At 54.9% G+C, this 15,051-nt stretch overlaps 2 protein-coding genes and 1 pseudogene across 2 annotated transcripts in view; all 3 read right to left on the reverse strand.

Annotated features, from left to right (window-relative positions):
* The window catches only part of NDUFA10 (NADH:ubiquinone oxidoreductase subunit A10), a 32,719-nt gene extending 31,206 nt beyond the window's left edge, over positions 1–1,513 (reverse strand). Inside the window, exon 1 of the mRNA XM_003133785.5 lies at positions 1,339–1,513. Within this exon, the coding sequence (XP_003133833.1) occupies positions 1,339–1,419 (81 nt within the window). The 5' untranslated portion in view covers positions 1,420–1,513. The remainder of the gene's footprint in view (positions 1–1,338) is intronic.
* Positions 6,673–8,015, reverse strand: LOC100522905 (annotated as a pseudogene).
* Positions 10,342–11,306, reverse strand: LOC100521825 (olfactory receptor 6B2). Its single transcript, XM_003133786.2, has one exon. It carries the CDS (start codon positions 11,304–11,306, stop codon positions 10,359–10,361), a length of 948 nt encoding a protein of 315 aa, XP_003133834.2. The 3' UTR covers positions 10,342–10,358.

Here is a 15,051-nt window from a genome sequence, read left to right on the forward strand (position 1 = left end):
GAAACCACAGTCACAAGGAAAACAAAGCCAAGAAAAACCAAGATGCAACAGCCCCAGTGTGTGTGTGGAGACTGCAGGTCAGCAGCAAACACAGGGTAGGAAGGCACGACTGGCTCCGGCACAACACGGGTTTAAACTGCGCCCGACTTCTTTCAACAGTAAAGACCAGAGTGCTGCACTGTGTGTGCCTGGTTGATCCTCCGTGGCCAAGATGCTGGGTCCTAAACGGGACACTAGGGAAAACCGAGGAGCGCTGGGAAAAGCAGGGTTTCAGTGGCTTAAAAGAGAGAGAGGGCACTAGGGCTGCTAATCCTCTCTCCACGGCCTCAGTCTCATCCTCCTGCTCTGGAAGCACATGGAAGAAGTGATCTTTCATGACACGTTTTCGATTCCTGCGATTCTATCAAGTTACAAGCTGTAAACCCCAGCATCTTAGTCATTCTTCTCCGGACCCACTGAGGTCCATCTGCACACCCTTCCGGGAGCAGAACGCACAAGTGGGCAGTTTCAGATGCGTCTATGGAGAGCGTCCACTGCAGGAGAGCATCACCTCGGCTATCCTGGGGCCCTCACCTCCACCACACAGGGATGCACACACGGGCATCACAAGGACAACCACCTGTCTTTCTTCCTTTTTGCAGCTTGATTTCTCTCCTTACAACATGCACGGCTTTTTAATAAGACTGCCGAACTGTTCTACTGAAAATCCTCTGCTAATCAAAACCCTGAGCATAGACGTCAAGTCCCTTTAATTCGACACCAACGATGCTCCAGCCACTAGCAAACCAAGACGCCAGGACACAGCCACAGTCATGGAATAAAGTTCCCCTGAGGTTTGGAGCCTCAGTTCATGTGCCTGTCTTTGGGCTCCGCGGGCAATGCCATTCCCCTGTTCTCTACTGTACGAAGTTCCAATCCTTCCATACCTAAGCCGAACGCCTTCTCTCGTTTCTGCTCAACGTCATTAACCGGCGCTTGACAGAGCTGCCACACGAATTAATGCAAGAAGGAGCGCGCGTGCCCCAGGCTCCTCTGGGCTCACGCGCACCTGCTCTTTCGTCCAGCGCACAACCGGCCTCCCCCAGCAGGGCGGCCAGGCGGCGCATTCAGCCCCTGCCCCAGCGTTCTGCTTGCAGCAGAGAGAAAATGGCCCGGAGGAAGCCTGAGGCCGCTCCGAGGTCCTTCCTCCCGACTCGGGACCAGACGCTCTAAGGGTCAGTATGGGTCCCCCGAGAATGACCCCGGGAGCCACCGCCTGGGGACCCGGGGACGTGAGGAAGGGGCGACTCCAGGACAGGCCAGGTCCCCACCCGCGGCTCCCGCCCGCCGCCGCCTCACCACGCGCTGGGCGACCGCCCCGAGGCCCCGCGGGACCGCGGACGCGGACGCGGGGGCCAGTCTCAGCAGCCTCAAGGCCATGGCTCCGCGGTCTGCGCCGGCTCAAGGACCCGAGGGGACGCGGTCGCGCCGGGGTCCTCTCCCGCGGCCGTCGCGCCGTCGTGACGTCACGGCCGGGGTGCCCGCGCCGCGCCTGTCGGGAACTTCCGGGCGGCGGGCGCGGGCGCCGCGAGGGCGGTCGGGGCAGGGGCGGCGCCGGCTCTGCTTCCGCCTCCGTCTCCGGACCTTGCGGCTTTGGGCAGTTCCTCCCGGCGCTCGTCCGCGGCCTGAGCTCTAGCGGGAGGCCCGCTCCCAGGGGAGGCCGCTCGGCCGCCGATTCTGAGGTCCCGCGGTTCGGGGAGTGAGGCAGCCCGAGACCTCGGAGGTTTCACTGCGCCTCGTCCCACGTCCAGGACGCTCCCCTCCCCGCAGACGCCCTAGACCCGCCGGGGCCGACTTCTCATCACAGTATCGGCAGCTCGCAGACCTGCGGAGGCTAAGAAATGGCCCGGGGCTGGGGCGGCGCAGTGGAAGGAGGGCGAGCAGACGCAGGACGGGCGCCGGCCCCGAGCCGCTGGGAAGAGGGCCCGTGGCCGGACCTTCTCGCCCCGCGATGCCAGTCAGGGTCCAGGACCGACGGCCTGGCCGAGGTCCGCGCATCCGCCACCTCTGCAGGGGTCGTCTCCCCGCCGCGGTCTCCTCCCAAGGCCCATCTCCCCGCCGGTTGGGGCTCTCGTTCTCCCTGGCCGGCCTGGTGGTGCTGAGACCTGGAGTAGAGACGAAAGCTTCTCATTCCGTCGTTAAGACCGCAGCCCCTTCAGGACTTGGGTCCTCAGGTCGGCTCAGGGCAGCACAGGTGACTCCAACGGGGAACTTCTTTCCTTCTGCACCTGTCCTTTGACAGGTCCTGTAATCTTCAGGCCCGCCTCCTGCTTATTGACTTCAACACCCTAACGTTTGTTTCATCGAACTTGTGTTCGGTTTTCAACTTTTCAGAATAACCATGGAGTTGTAAACACATCCTTTCAGTGGATGCTTCTCTAATAGAATAACTGCTTGTCCAAATGCGGTTCCCAGGCCCCAGCACCAGAGGGTCTGACTCAGAAGATCCGCTTAAGCCTTCAGCTGACTCCTCTGTCAGCGATCCACACCCTACATTTCCGGAGAGCAGGGGCCATGTCCAGACCCTACGCCACTGTCTCCCAGCCCCAAGCCAAGCTCCTGACACATCACAAATACAGTTGGAGGAGCAGGTGTGACCAGGTAGCCCTAAGTCATCCAGCCCCGTGGAGTCCCTACTTATACTATCTGAGACCTGACTCCACATTCCAGAATCTCTGGGAAGCCCAGTGTGCTGGCCGGTGTGTCTGAGAAGCTGGGGGGTGGGGGACACCTCCCTTTCTTGGGCCCTGCCCCATTGTCCACCCGGGTTGGCATTTGCCTCCAGCACTCCACTTGTCTGTCCCAGCTTCACTCCAGGCAAGCATGCCCTTCATCTCACCTCCCAAGACAGAGTTCTGAATTTAACAGCCTTTACTGACGGCACAGTGAAAAAGGGAGAGAGATCTCAGTAGGAAACAGAAGATAGCCTTAAATAACCTGAAGTTAAATATCACATATCACTGTCCTGAGTTTTGCAGACAACTTTGCCACAAGGAATCAGCCTCCTGGGCACCTTATCCACCACTCTAAGGGAAACCACCTCTCTGTCAAGGGCCTTTCCAGGCCTCGCCTTCTCTCCTCCTTGGTACCCACCTCCAGAGATGGCTTCTGAGACAGGACAGGAGACAGCATCACTGACACAGGCCACCTCACGGCCCTTCACACTAGCGCTTGTGATGAGTATTGCAGGGAGCATGCTTTGTTATAGCTGATGTTTTTCAACTACTTTTACAAAACCAAAACTTGGTTAAACAGAAACACCCTTGCGTTCGAGTAAGTTGAGCTCTTGGTGCACAGAAATGAATGGTACATTTTAATGTCCCTACTTGTAAGGCCATTCACATCGATACCTTACGGGATCTGGACAGCCAGCCATGACCAGATACTGCCCTTTTCTATCCAGGGAGAGGAAGAGGAAGCTTCCCTGGGGACAGTCACTTCCAGAAGAGCTCTGTTTATAAATCTGTCTTAACAGTTACAGTTCCATGCAGCTTCAGCGCGAATGACAGTACACTCGCTGCCGTTTATGAATCTATCCTAACAGTTGCAGTTCTGTCCAGCTTCAACGTGAATGACTGTACACTAGCTGCGGGACAGCGGTGAAACCACATGAGGGGAAATTCAGTATTAGCTTGTAAGAGAAAAAGGCGGTACTTCTGGATCAGTAGGAGACAGCGCAATAGCAAAACAACTATACTGGCCTCATCCTGAAAGCACATAAAGGGCAGCAATTTACCAATTAACCTCTTGATAAAGAACATCTCCAAAATCCATACTTCGCATTGTACCGACGCTGTCTGAAGCCATCTAAGGAAACAGGCCAGGACGTTGCTCTCCCTGCCCATTCAGCAGAGCGCCGGAGGTTCTAGCCAGGGCAACTGGGCAAGAATAAAAAGGAAGTTAGAGGCGTACAGATGGGAAAGGAAGAGATGAGACTGTCGGGATGTGGAAGAGCCAAAGCAATCGGAAAAAAAAAAAAAAAACTAGAATTCAGCAAGATTGCAGGATAGAAAATCAACCCAAAACTAGCTGTGTTTCTTGGTACCAACAACGAAAATGTAGAAACAAGAAGAATGCAATACCATTTACAGTTGCTCCAAAAAATACATAGAGTTCCCGTCGTGGCTCAGTGGTTAACAAATCCAACGAGGAACCATGAGGTTGCGGGTTTGATTCCTGGCCTTGCTCAGTGGATTGAGGATCCGGCGTTGCCGTGAGCTGTTGTGCTGGTTGCAGACGTGGCTTGGATCCCGTGTTGCTGTGGCTGTGGAGTAGGCCAGTGGCTAAGGCTCTGATTGGACCCCTAGCCTGGGAATTTCCATATGCCATGGAGTGGCCCTAGAAAAGGCAAGAACACACACACACAATGCTTAGGTATAAATCTAGCAAAACACCAATAGGATCTATATGCTGAAAACAGGAAACACCTGTGAAAGAAGTCAAAGAACCCCTGGGTGAGTCCCCATGGAGAGACTGTCCATGGGCTGGAAAACTTAACAGACCAACGATGCCAGCTCTCCCCAAATTGATCTATAGTTTTAATGCAGTTCCTGCCAAAGCATTTTTGGTAGACATAGACAAGCTTGTCACAACATTTATGTGGCATGTAAGGGCCCTAGGATAGCCACGGTCATTTGCAGAAAGAAGAGTGGGGTGGGAGGAATCCGTCATTCTTCCGGTGTCACAGGTTTGCTCTGTGACCACGGTACTTAAGATGGCACTGGCAGAGGGGTAGACGTAGATCAGAGGGTCCAGAAATAAACCAGCGCTAGTGTTCCCAGCTGATGCTTCACACAGGTGCAAATGCCAATCGATAAAAGGTCTGTGGCTTTTTCGACAAGTGATGTAGCGACTGGACATCCAGGGACGAAAACATGAGCCTCAATGTGACTTTCGCACCTCATACAAAACTAACTCAAGATGGGTCTTGGGTTTAATTGTAAATTAAAACTATAAAGCTTTTAGGGGGAAAAAAGGCATTAAGGAGTTCCCTTGTGCACAGCAGGTGAAGGATCTGGCATCACCACAGTGGCGTGGATCACTGCTGAGGCATCGGCTCGATCCCTGGCCTGGAAACTTCTGCAGGCCACAGGCATCGCTAAAAGAGAAAAAGGCATTGAATAAAACCTCCAGAACCTAGGAGCAGGGGGAGAATTCTTGGCTATGACGTCAAGAGCATAGTACATGAAATGGAAAATGGGTAAATTAGATCTCACCAAAATAAAAGTTTTGCTCTGTGAGAAACCCTGAGAGGATGAAAAGGCACACGGTGGGGGTGGGGTGGGGGTACCTGCCAAGGACGTATATGACGAAGTGCTGGCATCTAGAACACATAAATCTCAAGACTGAACCTAAGACTCCATTAGAAATTGGGCAAAAGACATGAACAGACTTTTCACTGAAGAAGACCTACAGATGGCCGATAAATAACATGAAAAAAAGGCTAACATCATCAGCCATTCGCGAAACGTAACTTGAGCCCACCGTGAGGGACCGCTGTCCGCTAAGTCGGAAAGGCCAAATGGAAAGAGTGGCAACCCCAAATGCTGGAGGAGATTGCAGGGGTGAACAGCTACACAAAGTGTGGGGCGTTCATACCACGGAACACTGGTCAGCAGTAAAAGCTGATGAACTGTTGATCCATGCAGCAGCCTGGCGGACCTCCGAAGAATTACGCTGAATGGAAAAAGCCAACCTCAAAAGATTGCATACAGTCTAATTCTGCTGGTGTTACAACCCTAAAGTAACAAAACTGTGGAGATCGAGAAAAGATTTGTGGACACAGAGGCTAGGAAATGGGGTGTGTGTGATGGGACCGTTAACGTATCTTGGTGGCGGTGGCGGTCCACAAAGCTGCGCGGGCGATAACACTGCATAGAGCTGCGTGTGTAGGTGCACACACACACACACAAATGTGCATGCACATGGGCGAATGCCTGTATAACTGGTAGAGGCATGTGGATTGCAGCAAAGCCAGCACCCATGGTGGGGGCTGTCCCCTGGTCATGAGGATGGTGGTGTTGGGAAAACAGGTGCAGTGTGCTCAGAACCCCCTTCTAGCTTTCTTTGTGGTGGTGTTTTGTTTTTTTAGTTAAATAAATGTATTTGTAGGAGAAAAACATCTGAACCTCAGGTCCACTGTGCCCCACAATAATCCAACAATAGCCGTAACTCCTTCTGGCAGTACTCTCATGAGGGCTGCCGGAGAAAGTCCACCTGGAGCGTCAGCTGAGCATTCATCCGAATTCACAAGGCCCCCTAACCTGAGTATTACGCCATACATCATGACCGCGATACAGTAATAAAAATACAATATCAAATACTCACTACTCTGTGAGCTATGGCTACAATATAAACAATTTAGGCCCTTTTTTAAAATTGAAAAAAATATTTCTTTTTTTTTTTTTTTTTTTTTGCTATTTCTTGGGCCGCTCCCGCGGCATATGGAGGTTCCCAGCTAGGGGTTGAATTGGAGCTGCAGCCACCGACCTACGCCAGAGCCACAGCAACGCTGGATCCGCGCCGCGTCTGCAACCTACACCACAGCTCACGGCAACGCCGGATCGTTAACCCACTGAGCAAGGGCAGGGACCGAACCCGCAACCTCATGGTTCCTAGTCGGATTCGTTCACCACTGCGCCACAACGGGAACTCCGAAAAAAATATTTCTGTGGTAGCTTTATTTCAAGCGTTTCAGTTAGATACAGCTTTATCTATTTTCACTCACGATAGATTGCAAAAGAATGCCTTCTTAAGTATCTGTAGATGAAACATATTACTTGTTTAAATGTTTGTGCTCCGAGGCATACTTCACCAGGTATGAGCTCTGATGAGAGAATGAAACTGCTGTGGCAAAATCCTGGCTGATGATCAAGATTTGGATAGGTTTTATGTTTGTTTAAAAAACTGAGGTTAGGGAAAAAAGAAGTGAGGGCATAAAGAGAAGCAACAGTATTCTTTTTCGATGAAGCAGCCTAATTCCAGAGAACGGGCTTTCCATGTTGAATTCAAAGTGTGTGGTCCCCAAGCTGAATTCTTTCCAGTCCAGGGAGCTGCCTGTGGCTAAGGCAACACGTAACGATGACGTGAGTTGAGAGGAGAGTGTCACCTGACCACAGGGATGGTCACGGAGAAGACACGTTCCCAGAGGTCCTCGGGCCACACAGAGGCAAAGGGCAGCCGGACCAGTCGACGCAAAGGAGAAACGCGCTCACCGGGCTGCACACGTAGAGCTTCTAGGAGGGTTGACCGTTCTTGACAAAGGTTCCTGGTTGTAGTTTCCAAAATCTGCCTTCCCCACCCTCTGTGACTGTTCTGTTTCTGCTTTAACTTGATTCCAAGGATTTCAGCAGCAACTTTCTGAGAACACAGGAAAACAGAGGCTCCTGTCTTTGCTGAGACAACGTGGCTACTAAAACCATTTTCCTGGCAAAACCTTAAGTGTTTTTCAGGTCTTACTGTTCACATATGCTCCAAATCAATTTTATTGCCTACCAAGGCAACCAGTGGCTGAGTTTCCGACTCCTCACTCACTTTCTGCACCACAGAATACCAATCTTCTGAGTTCTCGAAGCTCTGATAATTTGTAATATCACCTACCAGGAGGAGTCCCTGTGCTCCGCAGATCTACTTACCCAGCATCTTGCCTCCAGTTGTCTGTCCTCCCAAGTCTCAAACTGGAAGAGTAAGAGTCCAGTTTCCTGGCAATGTTATCCTTCTCAAAAAGAAAGCCAGTCCTAGAGTCCATTTGTGCTGTTTCCCAAAAGTTTCTTGAGCAAAACACGCAGCTAAGGAGGGCTTCCCGGAGGTGCCGTCCCCCAGCACGCCAATTTTCAGTTGGTGCTGGTGCTGGCTCTCCTCCTTGGAGTCCGACAGGGTGTTCCAGGAAGCAGGCCCACCTCCCATCTTCTCCCACTGTGGCTGAAGGAGCCAGGAAGGGAAGGGGCCTCAGGGGCGGGGAAGAGGAGGAAGGGCGGCTGTGGAGGGCAGGACCCCCGCTGGAGCTGGAGCCGGGTGAATCACTTGCCCAGTGCCGTCTTGCCCGCCTCCCCTCCCCTCCCTTCTAGTTTTCTTTGAAACGTCCTGTAAGTCGATAGTTGTTTCAAAATTAAAATTTTAAAAATTGTATTCTGTGTACCAGCAACAAAGAAAAAGATTAAAATTTAACTTTAAAAATAATACTTAAAAAGATACTATTTGTGTTAGAATTAAAAAAACAAAACCAAACCTTAAATCCCTAGGAAGATGCGAGTGACTCCCTACACTGAAAACGACCAAACAGTATTGAGAAACTGCAGGACCCGTAAATGATAGAGGCTAGGTCTTGATATTGGATGGGAAGCCTCAGCATTGTAAAGATGACGGTTCTTGCCAAATTGGTCTGCAGATTTAATGCAGTACCAATAAAGTCACCCCCAATATTCTTTTGTTGAAATTGACAAGCTAATTCTAAAGTGCATCTCTCCATAGCCCCCAAGTGGGAAGGGCTAAGCAGAACCACGGCAATCTTGAAGAAAAGAACAAAGATGGAGGGCTCACTACCAGCCATCAGGATATACAAAAAGCCGTAGTCATGACAGCAGCGTGGTGCTAGTGCAGGGACAGGCAAATGGACAGTGGGGCAGAACGAGGGGTCCAGAAAGAGATGGAGATGGATGGATGATAAATAGATGGTAGACAGACGGTAGATGGATGATAGAGAGATAGATAGATGGATTGATCAATCGATCGATCGATCAATAGGCAAGATGATAGGTAGGCAGGTAGATAGACAGATAATAGACAAAGATAGATAGAAAATTTGGTTTACAAACAGGGTGACATTGTAGAAGGGAAAGCCTGGTCTTTTCAATAAATGTTGGGTGCTGGTCAGTATCACCTCCTCATAGAAAAGCATGCCTGTTGACTTGCAGCTCAGACCGTAAATAAACCTCCATTTCCGATGGATTGCAGAACAATAAAAAGTAAAACAATGCACCTTATAGAATTAAACAGGAGAATATCTTCACAGCCTTGGAACAGGCAAACATTTCTCAAATGAAAAATTAAAAACTCCCTGTGAGGGGGGGAAAGGGACAAATTGGACACTAAAATAATGTCTCTTCACCAACACATACTGCTCAAAGAATGGAAGGCGGGCCCAGAAACTAAGATGTTTGCAATCAATATAACCAAAGGGGCCATGGCCCAAATACGCAGAACTCCTGCCTATTAAGAGTAAACAGTGGCTCCGTGTATAAACAGGGGGAAGACTTGAGGTCAAGCGCCCTTCAGAAAGGGCACACCCGCAGGCACAGTAAACCACCAACTCACGAAGGTGCCCAGCAGCCTTAAAGTTGCCGTGAGCCCTTCTTTGGCAGCCCTGGAAGAAGGGCAGGTGGAGAAATGCGTGGGATAGCAAGCGTTGGCAATGATACGGAGCTGCTGAAATTCTCATGCACGCGTGTGGGGAGGCAGTCTTGCTGTTCTTACTAAGCTGGGTCGTGCATGAACCTTTGGTTGTGGGTGCGGCCTGTGTTTAAGTTGGTCAGGCCAGTACACGGCTCACGGAACTGAACGTACGTTCATGAATTAAACACGGCCAGAGGGTTACAGCAGCGCTGTGTGTGATAGACAGTATCCATGGTTCTGTCCTCAGCAGTAAAGTGTGCACAGGCAGTGTGATGTGTTTGTGGGATGGAATATCACATGTTATATGTGTAAATATCAAGGACTCACATAAACACCAGATGAATGAAAGAAGCTGAATGTGGAAGCGACCATCATGGATTCACTCATAAAAGCCTCAGAAACGTCCGCACAAGAATCTGGTCTTCGGAGTCAGGATAGAGGAGCTTTTGGGGCCAGGGCGAGAGGGGCTGCTAGCGCTTAAGCTGGGTGCCGATGATCTGATGATCTAACTGTGGTCCTTTTGTGAAAACAAATCCAGATGGAGGCTTGTTATCTGTACACAGTTTTGGAGGTTTGCTAAATTTCATTTTAAGATTGACTTTAAAAACATAGAGGAGTTCCCTTCGGGGCTCAATGGAAATGAATCCTACTGGTATCCATGAGGAGGCGGGTTCGATCCCTGGCCTCGCTCAGTGGGTTAAGGATCCGACGTTGCCGTGAGCTGTGGCATAGTTTGTAGACGAGGTTCAGATCCCAAGTTGCCATGGCTGTGGTGTGGGCAGGCAGCTGTGGCTCCAACTCGACCCCTAGCCTGTTCCATGTGCCATGAGTGTGGCCCTAAAAAAAGCAAAAAAATAATAATAAATAAAAAACATAGAGCACATCATAAGATGATATTTCTGCTATGCCCAAATTAGATTTTAGGATATTTAGTTGTGCTGCAGTGAAGACTGACCTAAGCTGAGAGCCTTCCGCAAAGCATCCTTGAATTCTTTGTTCCTCAGACAGTAGATCAAGGGGTTGACGATTGGAGTGAGCACGGTGTAAACTGCGGAGATGAGCTTGTTGGAGCTCCGCGAGTCGATGGCCTGGGGCCGGACATACATGAAGATCAAGGCCATATAGAAGATGACGACCACGGTGAGGTGGGAGGCGCAGGTGGAGAAGGCGCGCCGGCGGCCCGTGGCCGAGGGCGTGCGCAGGACGGCCAGGACGATGTGCGCGTAGGAGAGCGCGGTGGCCGAGAGCGGGAACACCAGGATGATGAAGGCCAGGACGAAGTCCACCAGCTCGGCCGTCGAGAAGTCCGTGCAGGCCAGTCTGAGGATGGGCGAGATGTCGCAGAAGAAGTGGTTCAGGACGTTGGAGCCACAGAAGGTGGCGCTGGAGATGAAGTAGACCTTGATCACGGAGATGGAGAAGCCGCTGGCAAAGGAGAAGGCCACCAGGCGGGCGCACAGCCCCGCGGTCATGATGGCCGGGTAGCGCAGGGGGTGGCAGATGGCCACGTAGCGGTCGTAGGCCATGGAGGCCAGCAGCACGCACTCGGTGCACATGAGGGCGCTGAAGAAGTAGAGCTGCGTCATGCAGCCCGCGAAGGAGATGCGCCAGCGCTGCAGCAGGAAGCCGCCCAGCATCTTGGGGATGATGTCAGACACGTACCAGAGCTCCAGGGCCGACATGCAGCCCAGAAAGCAGTACATGGGCCTGTGCAGGGAGAGGCTCCTCCAGACGGTGAGGATGATGGCCAGGTTCTCCAGCAGCACCAGGAGGTAGATGAGCAGGAAGAGCAGGAAGAGCAGGCGCTGCAGCCCGGGGGCCGTGGGGAAGCCCAGCAGCACGAAGGCGCCCACCTGGGTCCCGTTCTCGCCCCTCATCCTGCTGCCTGGGCGCCCCGGGCTGCAGACCCCCGTCAGCCGGGCAGCCTGGGGAGGGTGGAGGGCGGCTGGGGAGAGAGCAGAGCTCAGCTGGGGGTGTGTCTGGTCCAAGGACGGGCGCCCGGCTCCTCACGGACCTGGCAGCCGTGGTACCGTATCTGCGGTGTTTCCCAGCAGAAAGGCCCCAAGTGCTGGCACCGAGATACCACGACAGAGGGGACCTGGGGAGAGGGGACAAGCAGGGGCTCGGTGTCCAGGGCTGAAGAGGCCGTGTGCACGGCCCATCAGGAGCCGCCGCTGGGACCAGGCCTGCTATGGCTCTGACCTGATGTCTGAGCAGAACTGTGCCTGGATCCCCCGCCACCCCTGGCAGCCCCTCCCCCCAGCACTCAGTCCCAGCCAACCAGGACAGAGGCTGCTTTTATCCATTGTCCCTACATGTCAGAGATGGCAGGGCTGCGGGCCATCTCTGCCCGCGTTGAGCCCCGGCACAGCAAGGACCTGTGGGGGAGGCCAGCGGGCATGTCCCCTCCTCCCAGAGGGACGGGCTGTCAGGGGCTGAGGAGCCACCACAGGTGAGCCAGGGTCTCTCGGTCTCCGGTCGCTGTGACCTGCTGCTCCCCCTCAACCCATGCCCACCCCCACTAGGGTCACTGTCACACCAACACACTCATAGGCACAGAAACGCACAGACATGTTCACACAACGCTCTTACACGCTCACCCACCGTACAGACCCTCAGACACACGCACACTCCTCGTGGCCGCCGCTCCCGGCCTGAGCCCACAGCAGCGGGGCCGGGACGCTTGAGGCTCGGGGCCTGTGGCCAGTAGAAGGCCCCGCGGAAGGGCAGCCACTGGCCTGCCGTGGCTGGAGGAGGGAGCAGGGGTCACAGATCCAGAAGCGTCCTCCCAGCCACCGGGGGGAAATGGCAGGGACTCTGCAGGAGGTCAGGGACCAGCCAACAGGGAGCATTTCCAAACCGGGGTGAGGGCTGCGGTTCTGCTCGCAGGAGACCACAGGACGGGCTGGGGGCTGCGGCCTGGCCTCTGCTGGCACGGGGTCAGTCCCCTGGTCACCTGGGCAGGCTGTCGCCAGGGAGGCGAGCAGGGGGCACCTGTGCTAAGGCAGCTGTCTGGGCGTCAGATCCACTGGGCGGCTGCAGGGGGCCAAGGCCCACGTCCCACCAGGCACCCAGGACCGCGCTGGCAGGAGGGTGGAGGTGGCGGGCCTGAGGGCCTCTCGGGAACTGACCACGAGGCGGCCCCAAGGACAGGTCGCGCCCTGAGCTGCAAACCTGGTGCCTTCCTGGCCCACGACACAGACCTCTGCCACCTGCTGCCACTGCCCTCCTCCCCCGACCTGCCCTGCCCCTGGCACCTCGCTCAGCCTCCTGCCCCTGGGTGACACCTGGGCCTCACTCCACCTCAGGGATCTCCGAGGAGGAAGTGGGGACCCGGCTCCCCGGGCACCGACAGACGTCAGTGGCTTGCACAGCGGGTGCCTGGCAGCCCCGCACCTGTGCTGTCCAGAGGGCCCCAGTGGGGGCAGCGGTGACGGGACTCACTGAAACAAGTCCAGGCGCACAATTGATCTTTGGCTTTGTCCATGCCGACGATGTCACAAGAGAGGATGCCAGCTGCCCTGAGCCTGCTGGGAGGCCACGGGGTCTCTGGGGACCAGGCGTTTCCTGGCCTCTGTCTCCGGCCGCCCCCGCCTGGGAAGGTGCGTTTGTCTCGCTGGGCCGGCTCTCAGGGGTGACTCGGATTTCAGGATGTCACGAGTGCCTTGCCTCCTTCTTGCTGTCCCGTTTTTCTTGGACTGGAGATGCTTCTGGAGCCCCCGCTGGGGGCTGTCCCTGTGGCGCTTCCGTTCCCCGAGGAGGCGGTAGACTCAGAGACCCGGCCGAGAGGCAGGGAATCTGGGAGACGGCCCTGTGACGGGTCAGGACACACGGCCTCCGCCTGGCATCTTGGCATATTGAATATTTTCAGTGGGGGGAGTTTGAGCAAATGGCAGAGGCAGGAAGGTCACTGTGACTGTCCCCCCACCCCGTGCATCGGCGGGTAAGACCCTCTGGGGAGGTGGGCGCTCCCCACGTCCCGGGGGAAGGAAAGGGGCCGCTTGCCTCTGGGCAGGAGGGTGCTGCGAAGGTCCCCCCAGGCCTGGCTAAGGTCCCCGGCTCAGCCCAGGCCCCTCAGACTCCTCGCCCCTCTGAACCCGCTCCGGACAGCCTAAAAACGCCCCGGCTCAGCCATTTCTTCAGACCTCTTTCCTTACTGGGGCCCCGGGGTTTCATCAAATGTGCATTAAATACATCTACATGCTCTTCTCCTGCTCTTTCCTGTCTTTGTGCCTCTGACTTCAGACCCAGCCAGGAACCCTAGAGGGCCCCTGAGAGGGACAACAATTTCCCTCCACCGTCCCGTGGCCCGAGGGGGTGTGGCAGGGTCGGGGCCCTCGGAGGGAAGTCAGATGAGGCCATGAGGAGGGCTCGGGCCATGGGGGAGCAGCGCTTCCAGAGGAGGGAAGAGTGGGCGCCACGGCCGGAGACGGGGAGGTGACTGGGTCCCGGGCAGGAAGAAGGCCGCTGGGCAGGGGGCAGGCAGTGAGTCTCGTCACATGACCCAGCCGTTTCCACACGCGGTCTGCACACACAGGATCGGAGCAGCCTCATTCATAACTGCCAAACATTGGACGCAACCAAGACGCCTTTCAGTAGCTGAGCGGATGAACCCTGATACACACTCTCACGCCGTGGGAGATTCATGGGCAAAAAGGAGAAGCGAGAGAGCAAGCCCCCGATTCTGAGACCCAGGTTTTTGGCCCAGATGCTTATCACGGACAACACAGGAGGTGCAGAAGGGGACCACAGGTAGCCAGCAATCCGGGGGTGTGCTTTGGGGCAGGGTAGGGCACTGGCTGGATGTCCTAGTGGGAGCTCCTGGGTGGTTGGCTGTTGGAGTCTGGAGTAGAGGGGAGAGGGCTGGGCTGGAAAAGAAATTCCGAAAAGGAGTTGCCTCAGGGCACAGCCTTGCCCGGGAGACTGTTCTCCTCCACCAAGGCGGGCTTTGTGGGAGAAGCCAGCTCACCCTCGGGGCCGACACAGCCGAGAGCACACAGCTCCGAGGTGAGGCCGGACTTCAGGAGGCTCAATGTTTACTCTAGGGTTTCAACCCAAACCCACTGTCTCCTTGCCTCCAAGCGCAGCGAGGACCCTGCCCTGGGAGGGGTCCCGACCGCCAAGCCTGATGCGGCCAGGGGCCTGCCCCGCGTCCCTGTCCCCACTGAGGGCCTGCCGGGGGCGGGGGTGCAAGCCCCCACTCCTCGGACAGGTTGGGTCCCCTGGAGGCTCTGGCCTCTGCTCCCCTCCTAGGATGGTGGGGCTCCGAGGCGTCGGTGATGATTATTTGGACCGTGTAACGGATCCCTAGTGAGTTGGGGAATTAACACTGGATGGGCTGGTTACGTGGAAACTTGGGTTCACTTACAAATTCAGGACCCTCATGGCTTGTTTTCACATGCACTCAGGACCGCGGCTGTATTTTCGAAGTCAACTTTCGATTTGGGAGTAGTGTCAGGCTTGCAGACGAGGGGCAAGCCAGTGCAGACTCTCCCTGCAGCTGCTCCGAGGTCACATCCGCCACAGGCTTCATGCTCAGCACGTCCACGGGATGAACAGTGGTGCATTGCTGCCGGCGGGCCCCCAGTCCGCCTGTGGAGTCGGTCTTGCTTTCCTCTCGTG

This window comes from Sus scrofa, chromosome 15 (genome assembly GCF_000003025.6).
Source record: "Sus scrofa isolate TJ Tabasco breed Duroc chromosome 15, Sscrofa11.1, whole genome shotgun sequence".
NCBI classification, from domain to species: domain Eukaryota; kingdom Metazoa; phylum Chordata; class Mammalia; order Artiodactyla; family Suidae; genus Sus; species Sus scrofa.

Bases quoted from the DNA above. Each gene is read 5' to 3' on its own strand.
- LOC100521825 (XM_003133786.2), bottom strand. From the start codon at position 11,306: ATGAGGGGCGAGAACGGGACCCAGGTGGGCGCCTTCGTGCTGCTGGGC.